This window comes from Camelus ferus, chromosome 9 (assembly GCF_009834535.1).
Source record: "Camelus ferus isolate YT-003-E chromosome 9, BCGSAC_Cfer_1.0, whole genome shotgun sequence".
Taxonomy (NCBI): Eukaryota; Metazoa; Chordata; class Mammalia; order Artiodactyla; family Camelidae; genus Camelus; species Camelus ferus.
The window spans coordinates 15109134-15134790 of record NC_045704.1 but is presented as its reverse complement, the minus strand read 5'-3'; the positions used below and the strand labels follow the sequence as shown (position 1 = coordinate 15134790).

Genomic DNA, 25657 nt, shown 5'->3' with positions numbered 1-25657 from the left:
ACTAAAAAGAAGTAAAATGAGTTTCATGTCTTTTTTTTTTTTTTTAACATTTTTTAAATTGAGTTATAGTCATTTTATAATGTTGTGGAGTTTCATGTCTTGATCTTAGAACCAGCACTTTCAGAACTAGACACCATGTTCCAGTTCTCTTTTGCTCTAGACCTCATGACTTCTATCACCGACTGGTTCTAGACTATACAAACTTTATAACTTGCAATTTCCATGGCCCTCTGATTCCACATCTGATGATCTCCATTTTCTCTGGTTCTAGAAATTGACTTCAAATGTCTTCTGATTCCAGACCTCATCCTATAAATCCCCTTGGTTCTAGACCTCACAATCTCCAATTCCCTCCTTACTCCAGATCTTATGACTCCAAATTACCCTGCATCTAGAACTTGGTCTTCAAACATCTAATTAGAGATCTTGCCTTATAAGTTTTTCTGTTTCTAGACCTTGTAATTCTAAACTCTTGATTCTAGATCTTATGACTCCAAAATCCCTGTGATCCTAGAACTTGGTCTTCAGACTTTTTCAAATTCTAGTCTTTACTCTATAAATTCCTCTGATTCTAGGCCTCACAGCCTCCAACTGCCTCTGGTTTCAGATCCAAATTCTTCTGGTTCTCGAATTCAGCCTCCAAATGCTTCTGATTTTAGAATCTGGACCTTGCCCTATAGATTCCTCTGATTCTAAATTCTGACCTCTGACTCCCTGATTCCATACCCCATGCTCCTAACTGTATTCTGGGCTTCCCACCCAACTCAACTGGCTCCAAGTCCTCCTCTGTCTTAAAGTCTTCCCATTCCAGATCCCTACCCTCCAGGTTCTTGTGCTAATGGACTTCATGCTCAAGGTTCTCAATCTCATATCCCTCAAATTTCTCTGCCTCAAAACTCCCTCCACTCCCCAAACTCAGCCCTCCAGATGCACTTAACTTTACTTTACCCCAGGTATCTGGGGAACCTGGGGCTCCCTCGCAACCCAGGAGACTTCCCCAGCCGCACAGGCACACGCACAGCCCTACCTACAAATCACAGGGTGGGGAGAGAGGCCAGGACTCCTCAGTACTCCACTACCACCTATGTGTCCCCGTTACCCCCCAACCTTTCTACGATGGTGCTACTTTTGGTTTTCCACAGGAAAAGACCTCCCTCTTTCAACCCAATTCAACCCCCTTTTGGAAGGCACTTCTCACTGTTTTGTCAAGGGATGGCCTGTCCAGATTGGTGCTATGGGGGAAGAAGGGTCTGACCTCTCCCTCCCTCAGGGGGTGACCTGGGCCCTCCCTGGAGGGAACTGGGCTAGGCTAGGGGAGGGGAAGGGACTAGACCAGCCATGCTGGCTCTGAAATCCACTAATCTCTAAACCACCATAAAGATCTTGCCTTGGTAGGCACCAGAGCTCTGTGTGTTGACTCATCTGTGGGGTTACTTCAGGGGGTGTGGGTGACAGGGTGTCCATGTCACTCTGTGATTCCGTGTGTGACACTGTGTTCCTGTGTAGATCTATGTAATACTGTGTGTCTGGTGATGTTTTCATCCTGTGTGTGTGCATTTGTGACATAATTCTGTGAACCAGAGTATGGGGAGGGTTGTAATTCCTCCTACGTGTATTAGTATCTGGGTGAAATGATTCAGCCTTCTGTGTGTTTCTCATTACTTCGGGTTTCTGTGTTCCTGAGTGTAGGAGGCATTTTTTTTTTTCAGTACCTGCATGTTGTCTGTGTGGTGTTGCAATTCTGTGTACCCGTATGGGACTATTTGACACTAATTCTGTGCACTGATCTCTGTGTGATATGATTCTCTGTCCTTGAGTGTGTGTGTGTGCACACACATGCACAAAAGATTGTGTGTCTCTAGATTCACGTGTGGATGGCCGTGCCTGTCCTGTCATGTAACCCTCATAACCCCTCTCCTATGTTTGACAAAGGAGTTTTCTCAAAGGAAGAAAAGCACTTTTAAGCCTTGGCATTTACTGTTTTCTCTGCCTTAAATGCCTCCCCCCCTACACACTTAGTTTTCTCCTACTCAGATCTTGGTTCAGATGTCTCCTCTAAGAAGTCTTCTCTGTCTGCCCAAGCTGAGTGAGGTCCTCTCACAACCTCCTAAGAGCCTCCACCCCCACCACAGCTCTACTCTGTCCCACTTTGAATATTTATAATGGAGGACTTACTCTGTGGTAGGCCCTCTGTCACTTTACCTATGTGCTTTTCAATCTCTCCTTTAATCCTATACAGTAGGCACAGTTGTTATCCCCATTTTGCAGAGGACGAAACTGAGGTTCAAAGACAATAATCACTTGTCCAAGGTCACATAGCAGGGAAGGGAAGGGAAGAGCTGGACTCAAATCCAGGATTCAAATCCATTATGGCATTCTTCCCACAGAGACCAAAAAAATCTCAGAAATCTAATCCACAAGATGGGCTCTGGAGCATAAAGAGATAGTTGAGTAGGAATTGAGAGCACAGGAATTAGGTGGGACAAGTTCAAGTTCTGGCTCTGCCACTTTCTTGTTGTATAACCTTAGACAGGTGTGTTGACTTCTGCAAATCTATGCCCTTATCTGTAAGATAGAGATGATACTAGTATTTACTTTCTAGGATGACTTTTGGCTGTGGTAGGGTCATACTGACAGGACAAGATTTGCAGGTGCAATAGCTTGTGCTTTCTTCCAGGAGGGGAGCCAGAGCAGAGCCTTAAAGGACTTAGTGCAACAGCATGAGTAGCAGCTGTGGGCTCGGAAAGGATGGTCTGGAACAGTGTACAGTGAATGGGGATCTGGAGATGCTGGCTGAGGCTAGACTATTCAGGGTCTCCTAGGACATCAGAGTTTGGGTTTTCTCCTAGGGGCACTGAGGAGCCATGGAAGGCTGGTCAGTGGGGGGCGAGGGAGAAGAAAGGAGATGGTGCAACAAACTTCTGAGCCTAGCTCAGGGCTGGGGGATCCAGGGCACCTTTAGTCAATAACCTAGAAACACTGACCCTTTCTTCTGTTGGTTTGAGAAACCACTCATTTTTCAGAGAGGAGTAACTGAGACCCCAAAGAGGAAGAGATTTGTTCAAGGTCACACAGGTAATCGACAGTAGGGCTAGACCCACGGCTCCAGTTCTGCGTTTTGCAGGATGCCGCCTCGCAGGAAAGTCACTCTCACTGGCGGTATTCGCAACCCTCCTACCAACGGGAGAAGACGGCGGGGAGATCCCACTTTAGGACCCTGAGAAACTTATACGGCTCGGAACATGGTAACTTTGGGAGGGGGAGCCACGCCGGACCTCTTTCCCCCGCGCGCCCCTTTTCGCCTACCCCATTGGCTCATTCTAGGAAGGGCGCCGTCAGGGGGCCCTCTGGTCACCTTGTCCTCCGCGCGCTCTATGTGGAAAGGGTTCCGCGCAGGCGCGCGAAGGGCGCCTTCGGGGCCCGCGCTTTACGACACTTGTGCAGCAGCGGCTACTCGGCACTCCTTCGCGACGATTCGGCCGGGTGCCGCTGGCGGCGGTTGCCAGGGTGGGGGTCGCTTTGCGGCATGGCGATGGCGGAGGGCGAGCGGGCTGAGTGTGCTGAGCCCCCCCGGGACGAGCCCCCGGCTGATGGCGCTCTGAAGCGGGCAGAGGAGCTCAAGACGCAGGCCAACGACTACTTCAAAGGTGCGCCCGCCCTGGAGGGAGCAAGGGAGGGTGGAGAGCGGCCCAGGTCAAGGGGTGCCGGGCCCGCGCGGAACCATGGCAACGCGGAGCGGCAGCCTGGGCGCGGGGCAGGCACTACCAAGTGACCAGGCGTGGGGAGGCCGAGGATGGCGCTACCAAGGGGCGACAGAGGGGGCTTCTGAGAGAAGAGGTGGTACCTAGAAGTGGCGTACCGAGCGGGTGCTACTAAGTGGGGAGACTGAGGAGGGCGCTACCAAGTGTGAAGCGGAAGGGGGACGGTAACGTGGGCACTACCAAACGTGAGACCTGAAGAGGGCGCTACCAAGTAGTGACATGGGGCGGAGTGATGGCGCTAAGTGGGGAGACCCCAGTGGAGAGACACCAAGTGGGGGTGGGGGAAGACTCCCCATAGAGTAGGGAATCGTGGGAATGGGAGATAGATCATTAGATGGGAGGGCAAAGAAGTAGGAGGTTCGGGGTTACATTAGGAGCAGGCTCTGGGAGTAGAGGTGATGCAGTCCCAAGAATGGTATGACTTAAGTTCTTGGGAAAGTAAAGATGTGGGGGCACCCATTCATTCATTCATTCAACCCGTTTATTCAGTACGTTTATTGAGCACGTGCTAGGTGCTAAGGACTGTGCTAGACTTTGGGGATACAGCAGGGGATGAGACAAATGTGGCTCTATCCTTTTATAGCTTGTACTTCAGCAGGAGATCTTTCTTTGAGACAATGCACAAGTAAATAATAAAATATTAATAAGCTGGGATGTGTCCTTTGAAAAAACCCCAATAGGGTGTGAAGTAGGGAGTAAGAGTTGAAAGCTGTTTTAGAGAGGATGTTCAGGGAAGACCTTACTGAGAAGAAGGCATTTAAGTTGAGAAGGAGAATTGGAAAGAGTGTCCCAGGTGGGTGGAGCTGCATGTGCAAAGGCCCTGAGGTAGAAAATGAAAGGAGACTGGCCGACTTGGCTGGAATTTTAATGAATTAGCGGGGAGACTGATACAAGATGAGCTTAGGATGGGGGCCAGGTCATTTATGGTTTCAAAGTCATTGCAAAGACTAGTTTGGCTTTGACTCGACTGTCCAAGAGGAGACATTAAGTAGAATGACGGGCCAGTCTAGAACTCTGAGGAGAGGTATTTGGACATGATCGGCTTCTGGATGGACTAGAATGCCCTGAGAATGGATGAGGTCACCCAGGAAGAGAAAGGGCCTAAGACGGAACCTCATGGAATTCTAATGTTTGAAACAGAAGAGGCTGAGTAGGAGCGGTCAGTGAAGTGAAAGGAAAATCAGGAAAGGTGTCTGGAAAGCTGAGAGAAGACTGCTTCTAAAAGGAGGAGCTGTGCCTTAGGTCAGATGCTGCCAAGGCAAGCACCGAGCATTGACCATTGATTTGGCTCCACAAAATAGTGTAACCTTGACCAGAGCAATTTCTAGGGAATGATGCAGGTGGTAGCCAGAGAGGTGCTTCAGAGGGCGCCGAAGAGTAAATGGGAAACGAGGGAGTGGAGACAGCATAAGTTGACAAGATTTCTAATAGTTTGATTCTAAGGGGGAGTAGAGAAATCGGGTGGGGTCTTCTTTGTTTTTTAAGGATGGAGGAGACCAAGCGTATGGTCCAATAGAGAGAATTGATCCTGCAGGAGAGAGAGGAGACTGAACAGCAGCAGAGCCCTGGAGAAGAGTTGGATGTAGAAGGGATCTAGAGCCTTAGTGGGAAGTTGGCCTCTGTTGGGAGCAGACATGTGGAAAGAGTAGGAAAGTTTGGTCAGGCTGGAGCAGCGAGGAGGAGGTGGGACTGGTAAGAGACGATGCTGGAGGTCGAGCCCTACAGGCAGGTCAGGGAGTGTGGAAGTCATCCTGAGGGTGGTAGGAAGCCATGGAAGTTTTTAAGAGAGGAGCAGCATGGTCTGATGAGCATTTGAAGATTCCCCAGCTGCCTCGCAGTGATTGGACACAAGGGCAAGGCTGGAGACCAGGGAGGGGAGAAGAATGATGGACAGGTGGGAGGTGGAGCTGCTGTCCACCTCGGAAACTGACTCAAGAAACGTTTCAGAGGGAGAATGACAGCTGCCGCCTGGAGAGCGGGAGGAGGGAACTCCAGGCAGAAAGAACAGGATGGCAAAGGCCCAAAGGTGAGCAGAGCTTGGCACCGAGGAAGTGAGTGGGGCTGGAGTGTTAGAGGAGAGGAGTTTATGGTGAGGCTGCAGCGAGGAGCCTGAGCTTCCCGCTTGAGCTCTCTGGGCAGCTGTGGATGGTTCTGAGTGGGGAAAGGACAGGGTCAGGTTTGTGTTTTAGAAAGACCCCTCTGGAGGGGCAGAACTGGAGGCTGGGAGGCCCCTAAGGAGGCTGGGGTAGGAACCTGGGCAGGAGCAGAGGAAGGCCAGACCAGGGCAGGGAGGGACTCTTGGGATGGAAGTGAAAGAATAGATCTGAGAGATGTCTAGGAAGGCTGATGTGACAGAACATGGTGGCTGCTGGCTTTGGGGGTTGAAGGATCAGGAGGTGTCCAGGACAGGACCCAGTCTGGACACCTGAAAGGGGGAGCTGTTCATGAAATGAGCATCGAGAGCAGCAGCAAGTATGCGAGGGGAATTCTGGGAAACAGTAAGGCATTGGGAGGGGCTCCTTGCGCCCCCCCCCCCCATCTCAGGACCTGGGATCAAGGCTCATATGAGCCCTGAGCCTGGGCAGATAGCCAGAGGTCTTGGCATTGAGCTGGAACGGAGGGGAACGCCCCTTCTGGTCCAGGCCCCTTGCCGTGTGGCAGGCAGAGGCAGGCACAGAGCCCCAGTCTCCAGGGCTGAGGGGATGGCAATAAAAAGAATAATTACAGCTCGCCTTAATTGAGCCCCTGTGGTGGCCAGGTACAGCACTTTGTTTAATCCTCCCCCAGGCACTGGGAGGTAGTAGGAGCAGCCCTGTTTGCTTTATAGAGGAAGCTGAGGCTCAGAGAAGTGAAACCGCTAGCCCAAGGTCAGAGTGTGTGAGCAGCAGAGCCCGGATATCCCCCTTCCTCTCCACGTGCTCAGCTCCCACGTTCAGAGTCCTTACCCAGAGCCTTACCTGGAGCCATCCTGGCCCTGGTGGGAGAAGAGGGGCCCCATGGATTCAGAGGACCCCCCAACCTGCCCCTGCCATATGCCTGGATCATGCCTGTGAGCTCGGGCCCGTTCCAGAGGCCCTGGGGTGGCAGAGCCTGGTGCCCGAAGTTGTTCAGCTCTCTTCTCCTCTCTCTGGGCCTCATTGGCCCCCACCCTCTCCTGTAAAATGAGAGGGATTCTCTTTAACCCCCAGGGAGGCCTCGGGGTCTAAGAGTTTATAGACATGGTTAAGAGCTCAGGCTGCCTGGTTTCAAATCTTGTTTCTTTCTCACCTGCTGTGTGACCCCTGGGCACACCTTGACCTCTCTGTGCCTCAATTTCCTCCTCTCTAAAATGGGGACTACCTTGAGGATTAAATGTGCACATATTTGAAAAGCATGTAGGGCTGGGATCTGGTGTCATTGGGTAGGAAGTACCGGCCCCACCCATTTCCTCTGCTCTGTACTCTTCCCTTCATTTAGTCATTTATTCACTTCTTTTACAAGCATCTGCTGATTGCTTTTTCTGCCATAGCTACATTTCATACATGAGTTCATTTAACCCTAACAACCACCCCATGAGGCGGGGCTGATTGTGAGTCCTGCATGTCAGGTGAGCAAGCCAAGGTTCAGAGGAGGGAGGCTGTCTGCCCAAGGTCAGATGTCAGGCTCAAAGACACCAGACTTCCGACCCCATGCCAGAGGGCCACTCAAGTAACACCTCCCCCGGCAAGAGCACTGGCCAGCTGGCCTCTGGAACACAGCCAGGAGGCTGGAAGGAGTCCTCGAAGGTGTTCGCATTCCAGGGAGGGTTGGTCAGACTTGGGCTGCCTGGTTCTGCCTTTGCTTGTTTCTGAGAAGTCCTGGGCCTGTCCTCTGGGGCTCACCGTCCTGGGGGACACACCCATCACCATCACCGAACAGTTACTATCCAGGGGCTGGGGCAGCCCAGAGAGGTACCTGACCCAGCCTGAGTGTCAAGGACGCCTTTCTGAAGGAGGGGACATCTGAGCCATTTGAAAGATTGCCAGACGTTAGCCTGCAGAAGGAATCTTTGTTATAGTATCCTGGCCATCTCCCAGCACCTGGCTTCTCCTTTCTCAGGTGTTGGTGTATCCATCTCTTTCTCTCTTTGCTTCCTTCCTTCCTTCCAGAACTATTCATGGAGCCTGGAACCCTCTTCTTCCATTCTTTTCACGTGACTCACTCTTTCTCCTCCTCCAGGTCTCAGGTCCGGGATCCCCTCTGGGCTGCCCCGGCTGTAAACGCTCCAGGGCATCCCTGTCCGGGGCGGATCTGTGTGTGTTGTGTCACCTGCCCCCACCCCAGCTGGACTGTGAGCCCCAGGAGAGCAGGGCTGCCGCATCCTCAGACAGGGCAAGGGTTCGGAGAAGTAAGATAGACAGGCCCCTGCCCTTAGGGAGCTTAGGTTCAAATTGGGAAGATGGGTTATTAGCAAACAAAACAAAAGAAAGTCATGGTTTATCAGGTGACTGGAGAAAAGTATAGTGGGAGTTAGGGGAGGAATTCTCATTGTAGGCGGAGTGTCAGGAGAAGGACTGTCTGAAACTTTAACCCAGAGCGTGGAACCAGGGGTTGGGCCCAGGCTACCTGCCCCTGTGTCTGTGTCTGCCCTTCTGCCAAGCTCCCACCCAGGGGCCCCCTGGTGTAGAGGATGGGGTTGGGAGGACTTGGGTCTTGGCCTGGCTCAGAATCCCTGTCCATCACTTGCCACGTGACAGAGGTTCCCTCTTAGAGCCTCAGTTCCCTCATCTTGAAAATGGGGCTAATGCAGTCATTCTCAGGGTTGCTGTGAGGGTTCAGTGCAGGGTCTCATGTACCAAGAGCCCCACACAGCACCTGGCACATCGTGGTTCTCTAGCTCGGGAACACCTCGCTTCGTCTCCTGCCTGTTTGTTGGCCACATGGGAGGGCTCCAAGACAGCTCTGCAGGTACAGACCGAGTGTTTGAACCTGAACAAGACCTCTCTGGCTCATTTCAAATAAAATGGACCTTTTCCCCTTAGCCAGATGTCGAATGCTGTCACTCCACACTTAAAACATCAATGCCCACCCCCTGCTGTGGCTGTGGTCTTTGGGATCCTGTCCTGCCAGCCTCCCTGCCCTCATCTCCCACACTCCCCCAGCTCACTCCGCCCCAGCCATACCACCCTCTCGCTGATCCTAGAACATAATGCTTTCTCACTGCCCCTGCCCCCACGCCTGGCCTTTGCACCTGCTCTTCCTTCTGCCGGGAATGCTCTTCTAGTCTGCTTTGATATTTCCTTTGAGTCTCTACAGATACTTCCCCCTTTTGAGACTCAGGTAGTTCCTTTTCTTTCCCCACTTCCTATTCTACTAGACCCCCCTTTTGGGCTTGTTTACTTGCTTTGGGGGAGCTGGACAACCAAGGGGCTTGGGGCAGACTCGCATTTGCTGGTTCACATCTCAGGTCTGGCACTCAGTAACGAATCCTCCCTTGGCCATGGGGAACATTAGATAAGACCATCCTGCAGTCCTGCTGGAAGTACTGCCCAGCTTGGCTCCTTCAGGGGTGATGGGTGGGTGGGTGGGAGTATGGAAGTGATTGGGGGACCTAGGGATTTAGGGCTGAGATGAGACCTGGGCTAGGCTGGAACAGTCAGGGCAGGGAAGGGGGCAGGCTGAAGGGATGTTTCTGAGCTCAACTATGGACTCACTTTCCCCATCTATAAATGAGGAGACTAGACCAGTACCCAGCCCAGGGCCTATTCTTGCTGGGCCGTGGCATCCCGGCCTCATGCTGCCTCTTCCTCCTCCTCTATCTTCACAGCCAAGGACTACGAGAACGCCATCAAGTTCTACAGCCAGGCCATCGAGCTGAACCCCAGCAATGCCATCTACTATGGCAACCGCAGCCTGGCCTACCTGCGCACAGAGTGCTATGGCTATGCGCTGGCTGATGCCACGCGGGCCATCGAGATCGATAAGAAGTACATCAAGGGCTACTACCGCCGGGCCGCCAGCAACATGGCGCTGGGCAAGTTCCGGGCTGCCCTGCGCGACTACGAGACGGTGAGCTGGGCCTCGGGGGTGGGCCAGCTCCCAGCACCCTTGCCGGGTGGGTGCCGAGGGCCGGATGGGGCAGGTTGGGGAAGTTGTGAGGAGGCCGTTCACACGTTTACTCACCACTCACTCATCCAGCAAATGCTTGCGAGGCCCTGCAGCCTGCGGCAGGCTGCCTGGGTTCACCTCCCAGCTCAGCCATCCCTGCCTGGTGACCCTGGACAAATTACCTGACTTCTCTGTGCCTCTCTCGCATCTGTGAAATGGGAGACCTGTAAGGCCTGCCTCTAAGGGTTGCTGCAAAGGATAAACGACTTACTGCTTTTCAAGCATTTAGAATAGCGCTTGGCACGTGGTCAGTGTTCTGCACTAATTAACTTACCAATATTCTTGTTGTTACTGTTGATGAACTAGAGCCACAGTCCTTTCTCTGGTACAGCTTATCATTTGGAGGAAGGCAAAAAACACACCCATGTCACTGGAAGGGTAAACAGAATCATTGCAGGGAGAAAAGGGAATAGGGCAGTATGCTGTAGAAGGACAGCAAATGGGGGTGTTTGCATGAGGTGATGAAAGAGGGGACCTCGGGATGGCAAGTTTGCCAGCTCGCTTGCTCATTTGCCACTCTGGTCGCCATAGTTGCTCTGATGATAGCGACCGTGGTGAGGACTTCCTGCCAGGCCTGCTCTATGCCTTTCTTGTCAGCTGGCTGAGGGTCTCACACGGCAGCCCTGCAAGACGGTAAATGTGATCACACCCATTGTGCAGATGAGGAGACTGAGGCCCAGAGGGTTTAAGTCACCTGCCCAGCATTATGCAGCAGGCAAGTGACAGCCCAGCTCTCCTGCCCCCATCTCTCCCACTCTAGAGAGGAGCTCCTGAGAGGAAGGGTCTTGTTTGTTCTACTCACTAGGATGGTCCTTGGCACCCTGCAGGGGCTTAGTGTTTGTTAAATGAATTATTTTTCTGCCCCTCACGTACACGTATACACCCTCACTCCTTTCTTTCATCTCATTCATCAAACGCTCTAAGCAGCTCTGTTGTATAGGGTGGGGCAGCAGGGATGCTGGGAGCCACAGGCTGCAGCGGGAGGGAGCCAGGTCAGACTGCTGGGGCTGGCCGCTGGCCTGGAGAGGAGGGCGGCTTTCCGGCCAAGTGCAGGCTTGAGCCAAGCCCTGGGCCAGAGGACCCCTGTGTCAGGGTGAGGCCAGAGTCCTGGAGGAGGAGATAAGTTAGAGACAGGGGCAGAGTAGGCAAGGGGGCTGGGGTGATCCCCCAGGGGATGGGGGCAAGAGCAACACAGCAGAGTCCTTACAGGTTTGGGCTCCTGAGCCACTCCCCACCGGGCCTCTCCTTTGTCTCTTGGTGTCCTCATTTGGAGAATGGTGACAAGAGGAGTGGCCACCTCCTGGGCGACTGTGGGGCTCTGGCAAAGTGGTGTGAGTCAAGGTCATTGGGGCTGGAAGGCTCAGTAATGAGTAACCCGAGGGGCAGTCGGGGTTGGATGGGGGCAGGGCTTTTCTGCAGGGGTGGGGGGGTGCCTGGAGGAGACAGGAGGGGGCAGAAGATGAGAGGAGCCCCCAGCACAGGCCTGCGGCAGGGTCTTTCCCACTCCCAGGGCTACAGGGGAGTCTTTTCCCAGGGTAAGGAACGGGGGTTTTCTCACAGCTCTGCCCTAGACTGGGGCCATGAGGCCGACTGACGTGGTCAGTTCCAGCCACCTGGTGGACATACCACATCTGAGCTTTATCCCAGGCCTTGTGGATGCCATGGAGAGCCGGGTCATGGCCCATTTCCTGATGGGGGCTCTGCCAGCAGCACTGGGGAGTCCACGCGTGAGTCTGAGACCCTTGCCTGCCTGGGCCACCTACTCCCCCGCAGGGCCGTTCTTTCTGACATGTTTCATTGGGCTCTGTGGGTACAGGGCAGAGGGGCTGGGCCCTGGGGTGGCTCCCCATCCAGAGCTATCTTGTGACATGCTGGAGTTTCACAGAGGACATACCCAGGCCCCCTCTGAGACCATGGCATCCTTGGAGATGGAATCAAGACATGACCTTGGTTAAACAGATGAGCTCAGGGCTCTGTGTCTCAGCAGCCAGAGCCCTCAGGTGAAAGCCTTTCCTGTCTCAGCCTCAGTTTCCTCATGTGCACTCTCACCGTGAGTCTAGCTCTGTTGTGAGAGAGCAAGTCCCCCCTCCAAGGTTGCCCAGCAGAAAAGTGGCTGAACTGTAACTTGAACCCGGAGTCCACACTTGTAACTGTTACTGGGCCGTGGAGTCAGTGTAATGGTTTGAGACCAGCACTTCTGTGTTCGTCAAGTAAACCAGAGAAGAAAACAATGGTTCGTTGTTTGGAGAAAGTATGTATATATTTGTGAACGAATGTTTTTTGCTTATGTGAACACAGATGTGTATTGGGTGTGATAAAATATATATGTTTTTACTGTGAGTCATGGTTAAAAGTTCTGAAGGTCACCTGTGCTGGGACTGAAGGCCCCCTGCCGTTCCACCATCAGGATGCCCTGCTCTGAGCTGAGGGCTTTGGGTCTCCGGCCTCAGTGTCCTCATCTGTGAAAGCAGAATAGCAGAGCCTGCCTCAGTGTCCCTGTAACGATTCATCGAGAGCAATGTGTTTAGAGTAGGGCCTCCTCGGTACTGAGTGTGATTTCTCCTGGGGGTGTCTGGGGCCAAGCTTGAGGCCCACAGGGAGGGCTGTGTGCGGACACCAGACCTTGTTAGGGGGTGGCGAGCTCGGAGTGTCTCCCTTCTGCTCTCCCTCCAGGGCCAAGCCTCGGACCCTCCACAGGAGCAGGTCTTCCCTCTCTGCGGGTCCATGTTGAATCCCCCCACCAACCTGCCTCAGCTCCAAGTTCATCCTTTCAGAGGGACCCTGGCTCCAGGATTCCCCGCCCCCTTATTGGGTCCTCTTTGCGGAAGATCCCAGCTGTATTCTTTCCTGTCTGGTTGGGACACGGGTGGTCACGTGGGCCCAGGCTGGATGTGGGGGCCCCTTCTGCACTCCCCACCCCTCCCTGGGATTTTTTGGGTTTGGTTTGTAATACGGTTTGCATTTGGGTTTCTTCTTACAGCATAGTCCAGTGCAGTCAGTTAGAAATACATTTTGCCTTGCAAGCCTGTACAAGCGCCAGTACACCTAAGGTGTGGATACGTGAAAGTGACAGGAGTGGTCATGCCGACACCCAAGGCAGCGCCCGCCCTGGGCCGGGTGCAGTTGTAACAACTCACGGGCTCTCCACGACAACCCTGCGCAGTGGGGACTGTTGTTATCCCTGGTTTACAGATGAGAAATCCAAGGCCCAGGGAGTAGGTCACCCCCCAGGGTCCCACAGCCAGGAAATGACAGCCTGGTTCCAGAGTCAGGGTCCTGACCACTGGACATTTGCAACGGGCAGAATCTCTTGGCGTAATCCTTGCTCAGGCAGTGTGCTCCTGTCTGTTTTATTATAAAAGGAATGTTGGGATGCCTTCCCCTAAATGGGTTCACTGGAGGCTCTCCTCAGCTGTCTGTGTGCCTCAGGCAGGCACAGCCGCTCTGGGCCGAGTGTCATCACCTCTACATTGTGAATAATCATAATGGCCCACCACACATTGTCATGTGTGTCCCCTGAGGTCAGGAGCACTCGGCGAGGGGTCTAGCTTTTGCACCTGGTCTGCAGACCCTACCCTCAGTTCTAAACCCAAGCCATTCTGAGAAACAGTCGGTACTAAGTTCAGGCAATTTGTTTGGTGGCAAAATCTGACCTGAACTCATTAACGGGAGGCTGTTGAGGGTCTTGATCGCTTCCAGGTGGTGTGACTGGAGGTTTTGCTGCAGAAACAGGAGGGTATGTGATTACCAGGTGCCACTCTGCTGGGGGTGTCATAACCCAGAGTGTGTGCACTGGATCATCTTTCTGAAATCCAGAAAGTTCCCCATTCCCACACACACGTGTGGCTTCATGTGGGAATTAGGAGCCTGTATTACCGTTTCCTCAGTTTGAGCCATTGTAGTTATTGCCTGTGAATACTCCCAGCTGAATATACCAGTTTTTTAGAGCAGCTTTTTATTTTGAAAGAATTGTAGCTTCACACGTAGTTACCAGAAGTAATACAGAGATCCTACTCTCCCAGTTTCCCCCAGTGACTACCTGGCATCGCTACTTTAATATCAGTCAGGACACTGACAGGGATACAGTCCAGATCCCACTTTTTAAAGGAAAGTTAGCATTAGTTCTAACCCAGGAGGCCTCAGCTCCTGAAGGAGCCCCCAGGCCCCTCCAGTCTGGAGCAGAGGACCTTCCCCAGGAGCGAGAGCCTGGCAGGGCCACTTCCCCTTTCCCATCCAGGTGGCTGATCACAGTAGCAGCGGCAGCCACAGGCCCTGGGACAGGCACTGGCCCGCTGCTAGGCCCTGTGGTGGGCCTGACGTTAAATTCGCACACCAACCCTCCCCACGGGCGCTGGCATCCTCCCCACTTGCTGAAGGCTGATGGATGCTGGAGAGGTGGGGCTGCCTGCCCTGGAAGGCCTGGCCCCAGAGCCTGCACTGGCACCACTGCCCACAGTATGTCCCTGGAGGGTGTGAGGGTGCTGTGGGAGTGGTGGCAGCGGGGAGGTGGGAGCAGTTCCAGCGTGTGTGGTGAGAGTCAGGATCTTAAGCAGGGAGAGAACTTGAGTCCTCGTCTCTTGGGTCAGTGGCTTCACCTCTCTGGGCCTCAGTTTCCTTATCTGTCAAATGTAGATTGTGATAACACCACATAGAGCTGCTCTGAGGGTAAACTAGCAAGTTAATTGCTTACACGGGCATATAGTAAGTGTTTGAAGACTGAGCTGCGGGCTCTTGTTGCTGCTGCTGTTACTTTTCCTGCTGCGTTATCAGTGTTGGCCTCCATCCAGCAGCCCAGCCCGTGGGCTCCCTGAGAGCAGGGCCCGGGCTCAGAGGAAGTGCTTAGTGGCGCATCCGTCCAATCTGTCCACCCTGCTAGGACCGGCTCCAGCCATGCTCAGGGCTGGGGCTGGGGAGCCCAGGGCCTTGTGGGAGCCCAGAGGTGGTGCCTGACCCAGCCTGAGGGTTGGGGGAGGGTTGTTCCTTGGAGAGGGGTTGGTGGAGCTGAGACCTGGAGGAGGAGGAGGAGAAGGAGGAGGAGCTAGAAAGGAGTTGGAGGTAGGAGTGAGGTGTTCTGGGCCCGGGGGGCTGCCTGTACAAGGGCTTGAGGTGAGAGGGAGCCGGCACATGTGGGGACTTTGTGTTTGGTCTGGCTGTGAGTGCTGGGCAAACAGAGAAAGTGAAGGGGTGGGCGGGCTCTCATGGGCCAGGCCAAGTGGTACTTTGGACTTTATCCTGGGGTGTGGACTCATAACCTCTCTGTGTTGGAAAGGACTCCAGGCAATGTCTGGTGCTGCCTTTCTCCCAAGCCTTATACCGCACCCCTACCCCAGGTGGAGCCGCCTGGCAGGATGCCCTAGCCTGAGCCTGCCCGAACCAGGTCCCTGCCCCCCAACCTGGTCTGCACACCCATTCCCAGGGGGTGAGCCACACTGACCTAAGGAGCCAGTGAGTCCCCTTGCCTAGGCTTCTGACTCACCCTGCCAGGCATTCCACCGGGGGCATCCCTGCCCTTGAGAGTCAGCCCTGGCACCCGCCATTCTGCCCCCCTGGCACAGGAGCTGTGGGGGCCCACTCCCAGGGAGGCCAGCAGGGTAGGCTGGTCGGGTAGGGTCCACTGATAATTACAATAACAGTTACAGATAACTAAACCCAGGCTCAGAGGGGTGAACTCACTTGCCCAAGGTCATACAGCAAGTTAGTGGCAGAGCCGGGATCTGAATCCAGCCTTGGCTGCTCCTTAGCTTGGAAGATCAGAGTTTTGTAGGAAGCGGGATAGAAGACAGGGAGAGGGGAGAGGACAGGCTGCTTTTACTGAGAACTAAGTGTGTCCCAAAGCCACGTGTCCCGTGCTCTTTGCATACGATTTCATTTAGTCAGCACAGCAGCCCGTGTGAGGGGCCACGAAGAGTAGCCTACACTTCCGTGGCTTACTATTACCTGACTACTGCACATGCTTCCTCACTCGTGGTCCTCCCAGCCCCCCTCCGAGGTGGGTACTCTGTCACCTCCACCTTGCAGAGGAGGAAACTGAGTCACACAGGCAAGCTCACTTACCCAAAGGTACTCAGCTGATGGTTGGTGGAGGTGAGATTTGAACCCAAGTGACCTGGGTCTGTGACCCCCAGTCTCCACCTCCCTTCAGAAGGGAAAACTGAGAGAACTCATTTATTGTGGGTCTCCCCAGAGCCCAAGGTTGAACAGGGCACGTGTCACCTTCAGTGCCAGCTGCTGCCTGCCAGTCCGGGCTGCCCGCCAGTCCCCACGTCCATTACTTACTGTCCCCAACAGCCCTGTTGGCGGAACCTGTCGTCTCCCCTGTCCTCAAGCTGAGGAAACTGAGGCTCAGGGAGTCTGGGTTATCCAGCAAGTCGTTGGGTCTTCACATGAGTCTGGGCTGATAATCATGACTGGATCGGCCCACCATCTGCTCTCAAGCCTGCCCGCCCTGGTTCCAAGGAGGACATGAAGCTGGGCCTGACCCTCCAATGGGTGGTTTTATTTTAACAGTAGTCAGAGCTGAGGTTTATAAGCGCATCTGTGTGAGTTAACTTGTTGACACACAAACCCCCGCCCCCGTGGGCAGCTCTGTTAGGCCCAGTTCAGGGAGGCAGAAACAGGCCGGGAGGTGAAGCAGGTCCAGGCTTGCAGCCCTCGTGCACCGCGGCCCTGGTGCGCGGTTCCAGTTCATGGAGCCCGGGGCCGGGCCAGCCGAGGGCAGCAGCGGTGTCCCCGCCTCCTGATGGCTACTCTGCCCCCCACCGCGGCCTGAGCCTTGATGCCTGTTTCCTTCCCTCCTGTCCTCCCTCCCGCCCATGCGCCCAGGTGGTGAAGGTGAAGCCCCACGACAAGGACGCCAAGATGAAGTACCAGGAGTGCAACAAGATCGTGAAGCAGAAGGCCTTCGAGCGTGCCATCGCAGGCGACGAGCACAAGCGCTCTGTCGTGGACTCACTCGACATCGAGAGCATGAGTGAGTAGGGCCTGAGTGCCTGCCATGCTGCCCAGAACATTCCATGTCCTTGCCTGGGCCCTCCATTCCCTGTGCATACCAGGGAGGGGCAGGGGGCGGGGCTTGGGGGGCAGCCTCTGGTCCTTGTCCCCACACGCTGTCTGTTGCTCCTCTGCCTGCCCTCCTGGGGACCCCACAGTCCAGAGTTGGGGTGGAGGTCCCAGGTTGGGGTGAGCTCCCCTGCCGTAGTACCCATGCTGCGCCCCACAGGAGCACCCACCCGTCACGGGCCTCCTGGGTCTGATCTGTCCGGAGGTCCTCTAGGCGCTCAGGTGATTCTGTCATTCATTCCACAGATGATTACTGGGCACCTGCTGGGTCCCAGACACTATTCTAGGCACTGGGGGTACAGCTGGGAACAAGACGGCCCCTGCCCTGGTGGATCAGGTGGTGTTGTGAGGAGGAGGGATTAACTAGTCAGTCAGCAGTGTTAAGTGCTATCTCGTCAGGCCTGGGAGACGGGGTGCAGGAGGGAGCAGGACACGATACCTGGGGAGGTCAGGGAGACGGCCTCTGAGCTGACCTGAACGGAAGGAGTGGGCCTAGAGAGGACTGGCCGGGGAGTAGAATCTCTCACTCCGCCCCTCTCTCAACCTGTGTGTCCAGAGCCGTGTCTGCCCCGTGCCTGGGAACCAGGCCCCACTTCCCACCCTCACAGTGGCCGTGGCCACTGACTCTCGCCCCCTCTCCCCATTCACACACCAGCCATCGAGGACGAGTACAGTGGGCCCAAGCTTGAGGACGGCAAAGTGACAATCACCTTCATGAAGGAGCTCATGCAGTGGTATAAGGACCAGAAGAAACTGCACCGGAAGTGCGCCTACCAGGTAACGCCCCCATCAGGTCTGCACACCCGGGATCGCATCGCCGCGCTCGCTGTGCCTGGACCCCGCTACAAAGGGCCACACGAGGAGCTGGGTGGGAATGGTGGTGGACACTTGCTGAGCTGGTGGTGCGCCGGCACCGCGCAGATGGAGTCTTTATTCCTGGCATTTCCATTGGGTTATTTTTTTTAATAGCTTTCATCTCTCTGCCCCATATGTTCATGCATGTCATTTACCTTTTCTGCTAGATCCTTTCACACATTTTTCATAGTTATTTTAAAGTCTCTGTCTGGATATTCCACCATCTGGGTCATCTCTGGGTTTGCTTCCGTTGTCTGCTCATCGTGTCTTATAATTTTTTATTGAATGCCAGACATTTTGTGTAAAAGAACAGTAGTGGCCGAGACAAATAAAACTTTTCTGCAGATAATGCAGGACCCAGTTCTGTTGGGCTGCTTGTGTGAGGGGCAGTGTCTACCTCATCTGTAGTTTAGGGGCAGCTCTTGTTGGACTTAGTTCACCACTGGCTTCAGATGTTTTCAGGGTGGAATCAGGACTCTGGCAAATCCAGGGGTGTCTTTACGCTGTAAAGTCTTCAGCTTTTGGAGAACTGTATGAAAGCCCCACCGCCAGATTTGGGGGTTTCTGGGGAGTCCTCTGCTCTCCAGTCTTGCCCCTACTTTTGTGCTTCGGAGGCCTCTCTCCACCACGCCGCCTTGCACCTCTCCTGTGTGGCCATGTGAGGATCGGCAGGTGAGGGCAGAGGCCTTCTGCACCGGGCTCCCTGGGGCCCTGTCTGCCACAGCAGCCCACACAGGCATGAGGGTTTTGCCCGCTTCCCCTCATTGGCCTTGGCGGATCTTGTCCTCCTGCGCTGCCCGGAGGAACGTGGTCACAGTCTCTTTCTCCCAGGGAGGGGCTTGTCAGCGTCACTGCACTTTGCAGTTTGATTAATTTAGGTTTATTTGCATCCTTGGCTCTCAGATGTTTCAGGATTTTGTTTGTTTTGGTTTTGGTCTTTTGGTTTTGTTTTGTAGGCTTGTTCTCATCCTTAGGGCAAGAGCAACGGTCTTTTATAACTTTCCACATTCTGACTGGAAGTAGATATCTCCTACCTTTTTTTTTAAACACTCTTTTCCCAACTTTTTATTTTGAAAATTGTCAAACCTGCAGAAAAGTCAAAAGAACAGTACAGTGAATTACATCCATACCCCCTAGATTCACCAGTTGTTAACATGTTGACATTTATTCTATCCTTCTATATATATGCGTATGTGTATACACAAACACTTTTTTCTTTCTTTTTGTTTGAACCATTTGAGAATAAGTCTCATCATAACCTGTTATCTCCTAAAAACAGGAAATTCTGCGTGACTACAGTTCAGTCGTCCCATCTTATGAATTTAGCATTGATGTGATAATACTGACTAATGCAGACAGTCCACAAGGCTGTTGATGAATCAGCAAACATTGTCAGATATACATGACATTGTCAAGGTCATCTTCAATCTGTAGGAACTAATTCTATCTACATTTCCAGACAGATATTTTAATTTTCCCAAAACCATTCTTTTCAGCTGTTTTTTAAAAATCTGGAATCCACTGAAGGATCAGTTACTGCACATGACCGGCCTTTTTACCTCTTTTCATCTAGAACAGTCTCATGCCTTTGGGGGAGGCTCTTTTGTGACATTGACACGTAGACGTTTCCAAGCCAGTTGTTGTATAAAATGGTCCACTTCTGGGTTCATCCGTTGTGTATTTCTTTGTGATGCTGATTGTTTGAAGAGAAACCAAGAATCTAGGTTTTCACATGAAATAATCCTGATGTTTAAATGCCACGTAGGCCACTCGGGTCACAGCTGGGGAGCCACCTCTGTTCCCGGCCAGCACCTGCTTGGCCAGGCCTCCCCTGCCCATTCCCCTCCTCTCCCCGCCCGTCCCCAGCGCCTCCTGGCAAGTCCAGTCTCTCTGGGGCCAGGGTGGGCAGCCGGCCCCACTCACAGCCTGCCCTGCCTTCCAGATCCTGGTACAGGTCAAAGAGGTCCTCTCTAAGCTGAGCACACTCGTGGAGACCACAATCAAAGAGGTGCGCGCCGGGGGGCGGTGTGTGGATGGGCCGGTGGGTGGGTGGCTCCCTGGCTGGGAAGGGGCCACGGAGCTCAGAAACTCATGGACCCCCCTGGCTTGGTCTGCCTCTCTCTCTCTCCCTGACGTCTCCCCTCCTCCCCCACCCTGTGTCTCTCTTGGCTGTCCTTCCCTGCCCCTCTTCATTTCTGTGTCTCCTGCCTGTGTCTTTCGCATGGTTCTTCTCGGTCTGCTGTGACCTCTTACCCCTCCCCTCACTTCTACCCCCTCCCCACATCTCTCTCTGGGCCCCTCCCTCTCCGGTGGCCTCTTTTCTTCCAGACAGAGAAGATTACAGTGTGCGGGGACACCCATGGCCAGTTCTATGACCTCCTCAACATATTTGAGCTCAACGGTTTACCCTCGGACACCAACCCCTACGTATCCTTCCTCTCGGCAGAGCAAGCCCCTCCCCTGCCCCTCTTCCCGGGTTTGGGGTACAGGAGGGAGAGGAACCCCAGCCTGAGAAAAAGGCGTGAACCTGTAAATGGAGACGCCTGAGCACTTGCTTAGCCACCGAGACCAGGTGGAGCTGCTGGTGGCCTTGTGCTGCGGGGTCAGACAGGCCAGGACGGGTGGCCCCTGTGTCTAAGCGCCGGCTTCTCCTCGACTTAAACGGGGCTGGATGTGCACGATACAGGAGCACATACGTGCAGCACCCGGCGCTGCCCGCACCTGGCTTCCCTCTCTAGCTGTGACTGTGGCAGGCGACTTCACCTCTCAGCTCTTCAGGCTCATTTGTAAAACGAGGATCAGTCATCGTGAAATGGGCCTACCTTGTCTGGCTACTGAGAGGAGTGATGTGTTAATACGTGGAGGTGCTCAGTAGCCCACGATCCAGGCTGTATAAGTTTTTGCTGATGTGATCATTGAGGGGCCTCTGGGCCTGTGCAGTGACCAGTGGGAGGGCCCGGGTCCCATTTCCCCTGTGGCTTTGGGCCTGTACTTGGCGGGGAGCTGAAGCCGGCTGACCACCTGGGATCTCTTCCTCCACTGTCAGATTCCCTGAGAAACAGACGAGGTTGAGGACATCAGTACCATCCTGCTGAGGCTCAGAGAGGCCAGGCTACTGGGCCAGACCCACACAGAGAGCAGAGACGAAAGCCTAGATGCCCGGAGCCCTGCTGACAGGATGCAGAGAGGCACCCCTCTCCCCTCATCTTGTTTTCCTTAGCAGGGCAGATATTTAATGGTGACTTCGTGGACCGTGGCTCCTTCTCCGTAGAAGTGATCCTCACCCTTTTCGGCTTTAAACTCCTTTACCCAGATTACTTTCACCTACTTCGAGGTGAGCCGGAAGGTGGCAGGGTCTGGGGACAGCATAGGCAGGGCGCTCACGTTCTTCTCTGTGAGCCTCCAATGTCTTATCTGTAAAGCAGGGGTAGGGGTTGCAGCTGTGTTTATTTTGTGCCTTCACTGAGATTGCACACAGGGTTGCCCTATCAGGTCAGGCAGGTTGTGCACTGCACAGTGGCATCATATGTTGATGGGGCCCCATGGGCCCTGCTGAGGACTTTGGTCATGGGAGGGCTCTGAGCAGAGGAGGGGCAGGGGCTGACCGATGTTAACACGGCCTCTGGATGGGAAACAGACCAAGGGCTGAGAGTGGGAGCAGGGAAACTGTTGCTGGCTGGACCTGGGTAGGGACAGTGGTTAGATTGGGGCTCTCTTTGCAAAGTAGCACCCAGAGCATTTGCCAGTGGGCTAGATACTGGTGTGAGAGAAAGAAGGGGCCAGAGCTGGGTGCTCCATGGTTTTGGCTGGAGCATCTGGAGGGCTGGGGCTGCCACTGACACAAGAGGGGATGGGAAAGCAGGGTGTAGCCTGGAAGATGGGGAGCTTGGCCCTGGATGTGGTTGTGAGACTAAGAGGAGATGTCTGGGCTGTAAATTGTGGGGTCCTCAGCAGACATGGGGTATCAGGCAGGGTGAGCTCACTGGGGAGCATGGCCACTGGGGGAGGGCCTGCCCGCTAGGGGGTGGGGGGATGAGCAGGAGGAGACCCAGGAGGGAGCGAGGGCAGTGGGCTGGGTCAGGGGTTCCCAGGGGCATGAGTGCTGACACTGGCCAGGTTCACAGCCAGGTCCAGGGAGTTCTCACAGCAGACTTGGCACGTGGCAGATGTGAGATGAGCACCTGCTCTCAGGCCTCATTGTAGGCGGCGGCAGAGGGCTGGCGCTGGCTGAGTAGTCAGACAGTCCGGACTTAGCAGATGGGGGGCCCAGCAGCTGCCCTGCCTCCCCCAAGCCCTGGGAGGGAAGGGGAAGGTTGCGTGTGGGGAAAGAAGCATGGCGGGAGGCCGGCCCATAGGCGCTCTGCAGGGGCCCCTTTTCTGTACAGACCTCCCCCTCCTTGGTCCTTCCAGCCTGAAATTTCTGGCAGGTCCTTTAAGAAGGAGCCTGAGGCTCTCAGGGGCAAGAGATGTGCCACTTAGTCCCTTGGGGTTGGGGCCAGGGCTGAACCCCAGCCTCAGCCACTCCACGGTGACCAGCACAGTCTGGGTCTTATGGCCCCATGCCTGGGCATCTTCTCAGCCTGTTCACCCCTCTAGAAGGGGGACTGAGAACAGTGTCTGGTTGGTTTCTAGAAGGGATCAGCGAGCTGCTGCATGAGTGTCTTTGGCTTGGGGCCTCCGGCCGTCCACCCCACCCGGGTCTGAGCCCGAGGGCACCCAGGAGGCAGGGGTTGAGGTTTCCCTTCTTTCTGCTGTCGGCCAGGCAACCATGAGACGGACAACATGAATCAGATCTATGGCTTCGAGGGTGAGGTGAAGGCCAAGTACACAGCCCAGATGTATGAGCTCTTCAGTGAGGTGTTTGAGTGGCTCCCACTGGCCCAGTGCATCAATGGCAAAGTGCTGGTGAGGAAGGCTCCCCTGCCTGCCCCACCGCCACTCATGGGTGGGAGTGCTGGTGAAGCCAGTGGAGGGCAGGGGTGGGGCCGGCCCCTCCCCTCACACTGCTGCCCCACCTTGACCCTAGATCATGCACGGGGGCTTGTTCAGTGAAGACGGCGTCACCCTGGACAACATCAGGAAGATTGAGCGGAATCGGCAGCCCCCAGATTCAGGTGACCAGGGCGGGTCGGTGACAGTTCCGCAGTCCCAGGGCCTCGGGGTCTCCTGTGGAGAGGAGCAGCCCTGGTTCCCCGTTCTGAGCTGTGACCCCAGCCCTGCCCCGGACAGGCTTTGTGGCCTTGGCAAGGGACAGCCAGGCTGAGCCTCAGTTTCCTCACCTATAACTTGGGTCAGTGTACCTCCCTCAGGGGCCACGCTGGCCAGGGAGCATGAGTGTCCCCAGCAGTCAGTCATTCATTTATGAGTCTCTGGAGTGGTATGATGGGGACAGGTTGCAGTGTTTCGCACACGGCTGTGGGAAGAGGGTGTGGATAGGGTGGTGGGTTCAGGAGCGGTGGGAGGGCCTCTCTGGGGACAGCATGTGAGAGCTGACCTGGCAGGAGAGCAGCCAGGCCAGCGCGGGGGCAGAGCAGGGGCATGCTTTAAAGGGGTGGGTGAGGCCAGACCCTGCTGAGCCTCACGAGTGTGGATGAGAAGCTTGGTCTTTGTTCCTAGGGCAGCAGGAGCAAGAGAAGTCCCTGGTCTGAATTGCGAGGATAAGATTTCCCTCCACCTTCGAGACCATAATGGATCACATGGGTTCTGGAGGGGAGGGCAGCAGGGAGGCCTATGGCCAGCTCAGCATCCCATCTCATGTGCCCCGTGCCGCTCCACCGTGGATGTCCCCTCCCCTGCCCAGTCCTCACCCAGGGTGTGCTGTGGGGCAGCCTAGTAGGTGACCTGTGAGCACGTGTCCAGGGAGATGAGTGGTCCCTGACGTTCCCCTCTGCTCCCCTCCAGGTCCCATGTGTGACCTGCTCTGGTCGGACCCACAGCCACAGGTCAGTCTGCCTGGGGGCGTGGCTGGCAGGTGGGGTGGGGTGGAGGGGGCGGGGTTAGGGAGCAGCAGGCACCCTGAGCTCCCTCTCTTCCTAGAACGGGCGCTCGGTCAGCAAGCGGGGCGTGAGCTGCCAGTTCGGGCCCGATGTCACCAAGGCCTTCCTGGAGGAGAACCACCTGGACTACATCATCCGCAGCCATGAGGTCAAGGCCGAGGGCTATGAGGTGGCACACAGTGGCCGCTGCGTCACCGTCTTCTCTGCCCCCAACTACTGGTACATCCCCACCTCCCCCGCCCATCTGGGCCTCTCTTCCTGGCCCACTGGTTGTTTTTCTTTTTTTTAACTTTTTATGATAGAAAATTCCAAAGATACAGAAGAGTAGATAAATTAGTAAAACAAACACCCACATACCCATCACCCAGGTTCAACAGTTACCAGCCCTGTGTCTCTAACGACCCCCACCCCGGGCTGTTTTAAAGCAAACCCCAGGCATCATCCCTTCTGTCCACTGATGCCCCAGTGTGTCTTCCTTTCTATACATAACCACTGTCATACCTTCAAAAGTGATACCCCAAACCCAGCCAGAGTTCCATTTCCCCTGTCTCTCATGTCTTTTTGGTTGATTTCTTCCAAGTCAGACTCAAACAAGGGGCATGTTTTCATTCTCCTTATCTTCAAGTTTCCTGTCCCTCTTTCCCTCCATCTTGTTTTGGTTGAAGAAACTGGAGTCTCTTGTGCTCTGGACGAGGCTAATTCCATCCCCAGGTCACCATGTTCCTCTGTCTCCTGTGCTTCCTGTTGGTTAGAGCCAGGGCGAGGTCAGATGAGAGACCAGGGTTTGGCAAGAGTCCTGCCTTTGTGGGGCTGCCTGTACCCATCCCACCAGGAGGGCCCCTGCTTCCTGGGCCTCTCCTCCCTTCCCCCCGCTCCCACATGGCTGTCTTCACTCATCCCTGCTCCTTCTGCCTGGGCCCCTCTTCCACCTGGATTCTCTTCCTCAGTGAGCCTCTCTGCCTGGGGCTCCTCCCCCTCCTGCTCCCGGGTTCTCCTCCTCTTCGCCCCACCCCGCCCCTGCCTGACCCCTACTCACTACTCTACCCTTGTCCCTGCAGCGACCAGATGGGGAACAAAGCCGCTTACATCCACCTCCGGGGCTCTGACCTGCGGCCCCAGTTCCACCAGTTCACAGCAGTGGTGAGTCACCCCCTTCATCCCCCCGTCCCCCATACCCTCCCCATGTCCCCTGTTTTCCCCGGCCTTGGAGGAAGAGGCTGGTCAAGAGGAGTGGGGGACACAGCTCTCAGAAGTGGGGCTGGTTTCTGCACCTGGTGCTCAGAAGACCCTGCTCCCCCGAGCCAGCGCACTCCTGTCTGCCTGACCTGGTGCCTCTCGTTTCGCAGCCTCATCCCGACGTCAAGCCCATGGCCTACGCCAGTACGCTGCTGCAGTTAGGGATGATGTGAGGCCCGCGTGGCAGGGCCCCGCTCCCCATCCGACCCCAGGCCCGGCCCAGGGCAACGTTGGACCCCCTTTTACTTTGTAAAATTTGTATTTATTCCCCTTTAGGTTTGCAGAGGGGGTGGGGGCTGGCCAGACAGTCTGCTCCCTGGACAAAGAAGGAGGTGGAGAGGCTGAGGGTGGGGCACCGACTGGGCATTCTGGAAGGAGGCCAGCTGCTGGTGGGGCGGGGCTCAGAGGCTTCCCCGCCCCCCCTTGTTTGCATGGCTCCTCCCCTGCTAAAGCAATAGGGCCCCGCCATAGGAAGACCCCCTGAAGGAGGGTCATCAGGGAGGCCTCACCTGCACCCCACTCCTGGCAGCCCCAGGGCGGGGCTAGGCTGGGGCTCACCCCATTCCCCAGCTATTTTATGTCTGTAATTAAATATGTTAAAAATAAAGTCACTATTGTAAGTCA

The 25657-nt window shown here is 54.9% G+C and overlaps 2 protein-coding genes and 1 long non-coding RNA gene across 6 annotated transcripts in view; 1 reads left to right on the top strand and 2 right to left on the bottom strand.

Moving 5' to 3' along the window:
• LOC116665668 overlaps positions 1 to 3372 on the bottom strand; it is an 11439-nt gene extending 8067 nt beyond the window's left edge. Inside the window, exon 1 of the long non-coding RNA XR_004322295.1 lies at positions 3307 to 3372. This is a non-coding gene — a long non-coding RNA (uncharacterized LOC116665668). The remainder of the gene's footprint in view (positions 1 to 3306) is intronic.
• The window catches only part of LOC102513538 (serine/threonine-protein phosphatase 5), a 26894-nt gene extending 1237 nt beyond the window's left edge, over positions 1 to 25657 (top strand). Inside the window, exons 1-13 of one of the 2 annotated variants that reach the window (XM_032485737.1) lie at positions 3371 to 3647; positions 9547 to 9788; positions 16710 to 16857; positions 17602 to 17723; positions 19744 to 19809; positions 20130 to 20228; positions 21030 to 21135; positions 22564 to 22706; positions 22828 to 22915; positions 23703 to 23743; positions 23838 to 24016; positions 24856 to 24937; positions 25144 to 25657. In XM_032485737.1, the coding sequence (XP_032341628.1) occupies positions 3527 to 3647; positions 9547 to 9788; positions 16710 to 16857; positions 17602 to 17723; positions 19744 to 19809; positions 20130 to 20228; positions 21030 to 21135; positions 22564 to 22706; positions 22828 to 22915; positions 23703 to 23743; positions 23838 to 24016; positions 24856 to 24937; positions 25144 to 25206 (1500 nt within the window). In that variant the 5' untranslated portion in view covers positions 3371 to 3526 and the 3' untranslated portion in view covers positions 25207 to 25657. Of the gene's footprint in view, positions 1 to 3370; positions 3648 to 9546; positions 9789 to 16709; positions 16858 to 17601; positions 17724 to 19743; positions 19810 to 20129; positions 20229 to 21029; positions 21136 to 22563; positions 22707 to 22827; positions 22916 to 23702; positions 23744 to 23837; positions 24017 to 24855; positions 24938 to 25143 lie in introns of those variants that run through there. The other variant, XM_032485736.1, reaches the window with a different exon arrangement.
• PNMA8A (PNMA family member 8A) overlaps positions 24406 to 25657 on the bottom strand; it is a 45686-nt gene continuing 44434 nt past the window's right edge. For 2 of the 3 annotated variants that reach the window (XM_032485738.1, XM_032485739.1), the window contains exon 5: positions 24411 to 24538. The gene's annotated coding sequence lies outside the window, so the exon portion shown is untranslated. Of the gene's footprint in view, positions 24539 to 25657 lie in introns of all 3 variants that reach the window. The other variant, XR_004322294.1, reaches the window with a different exon arrangement.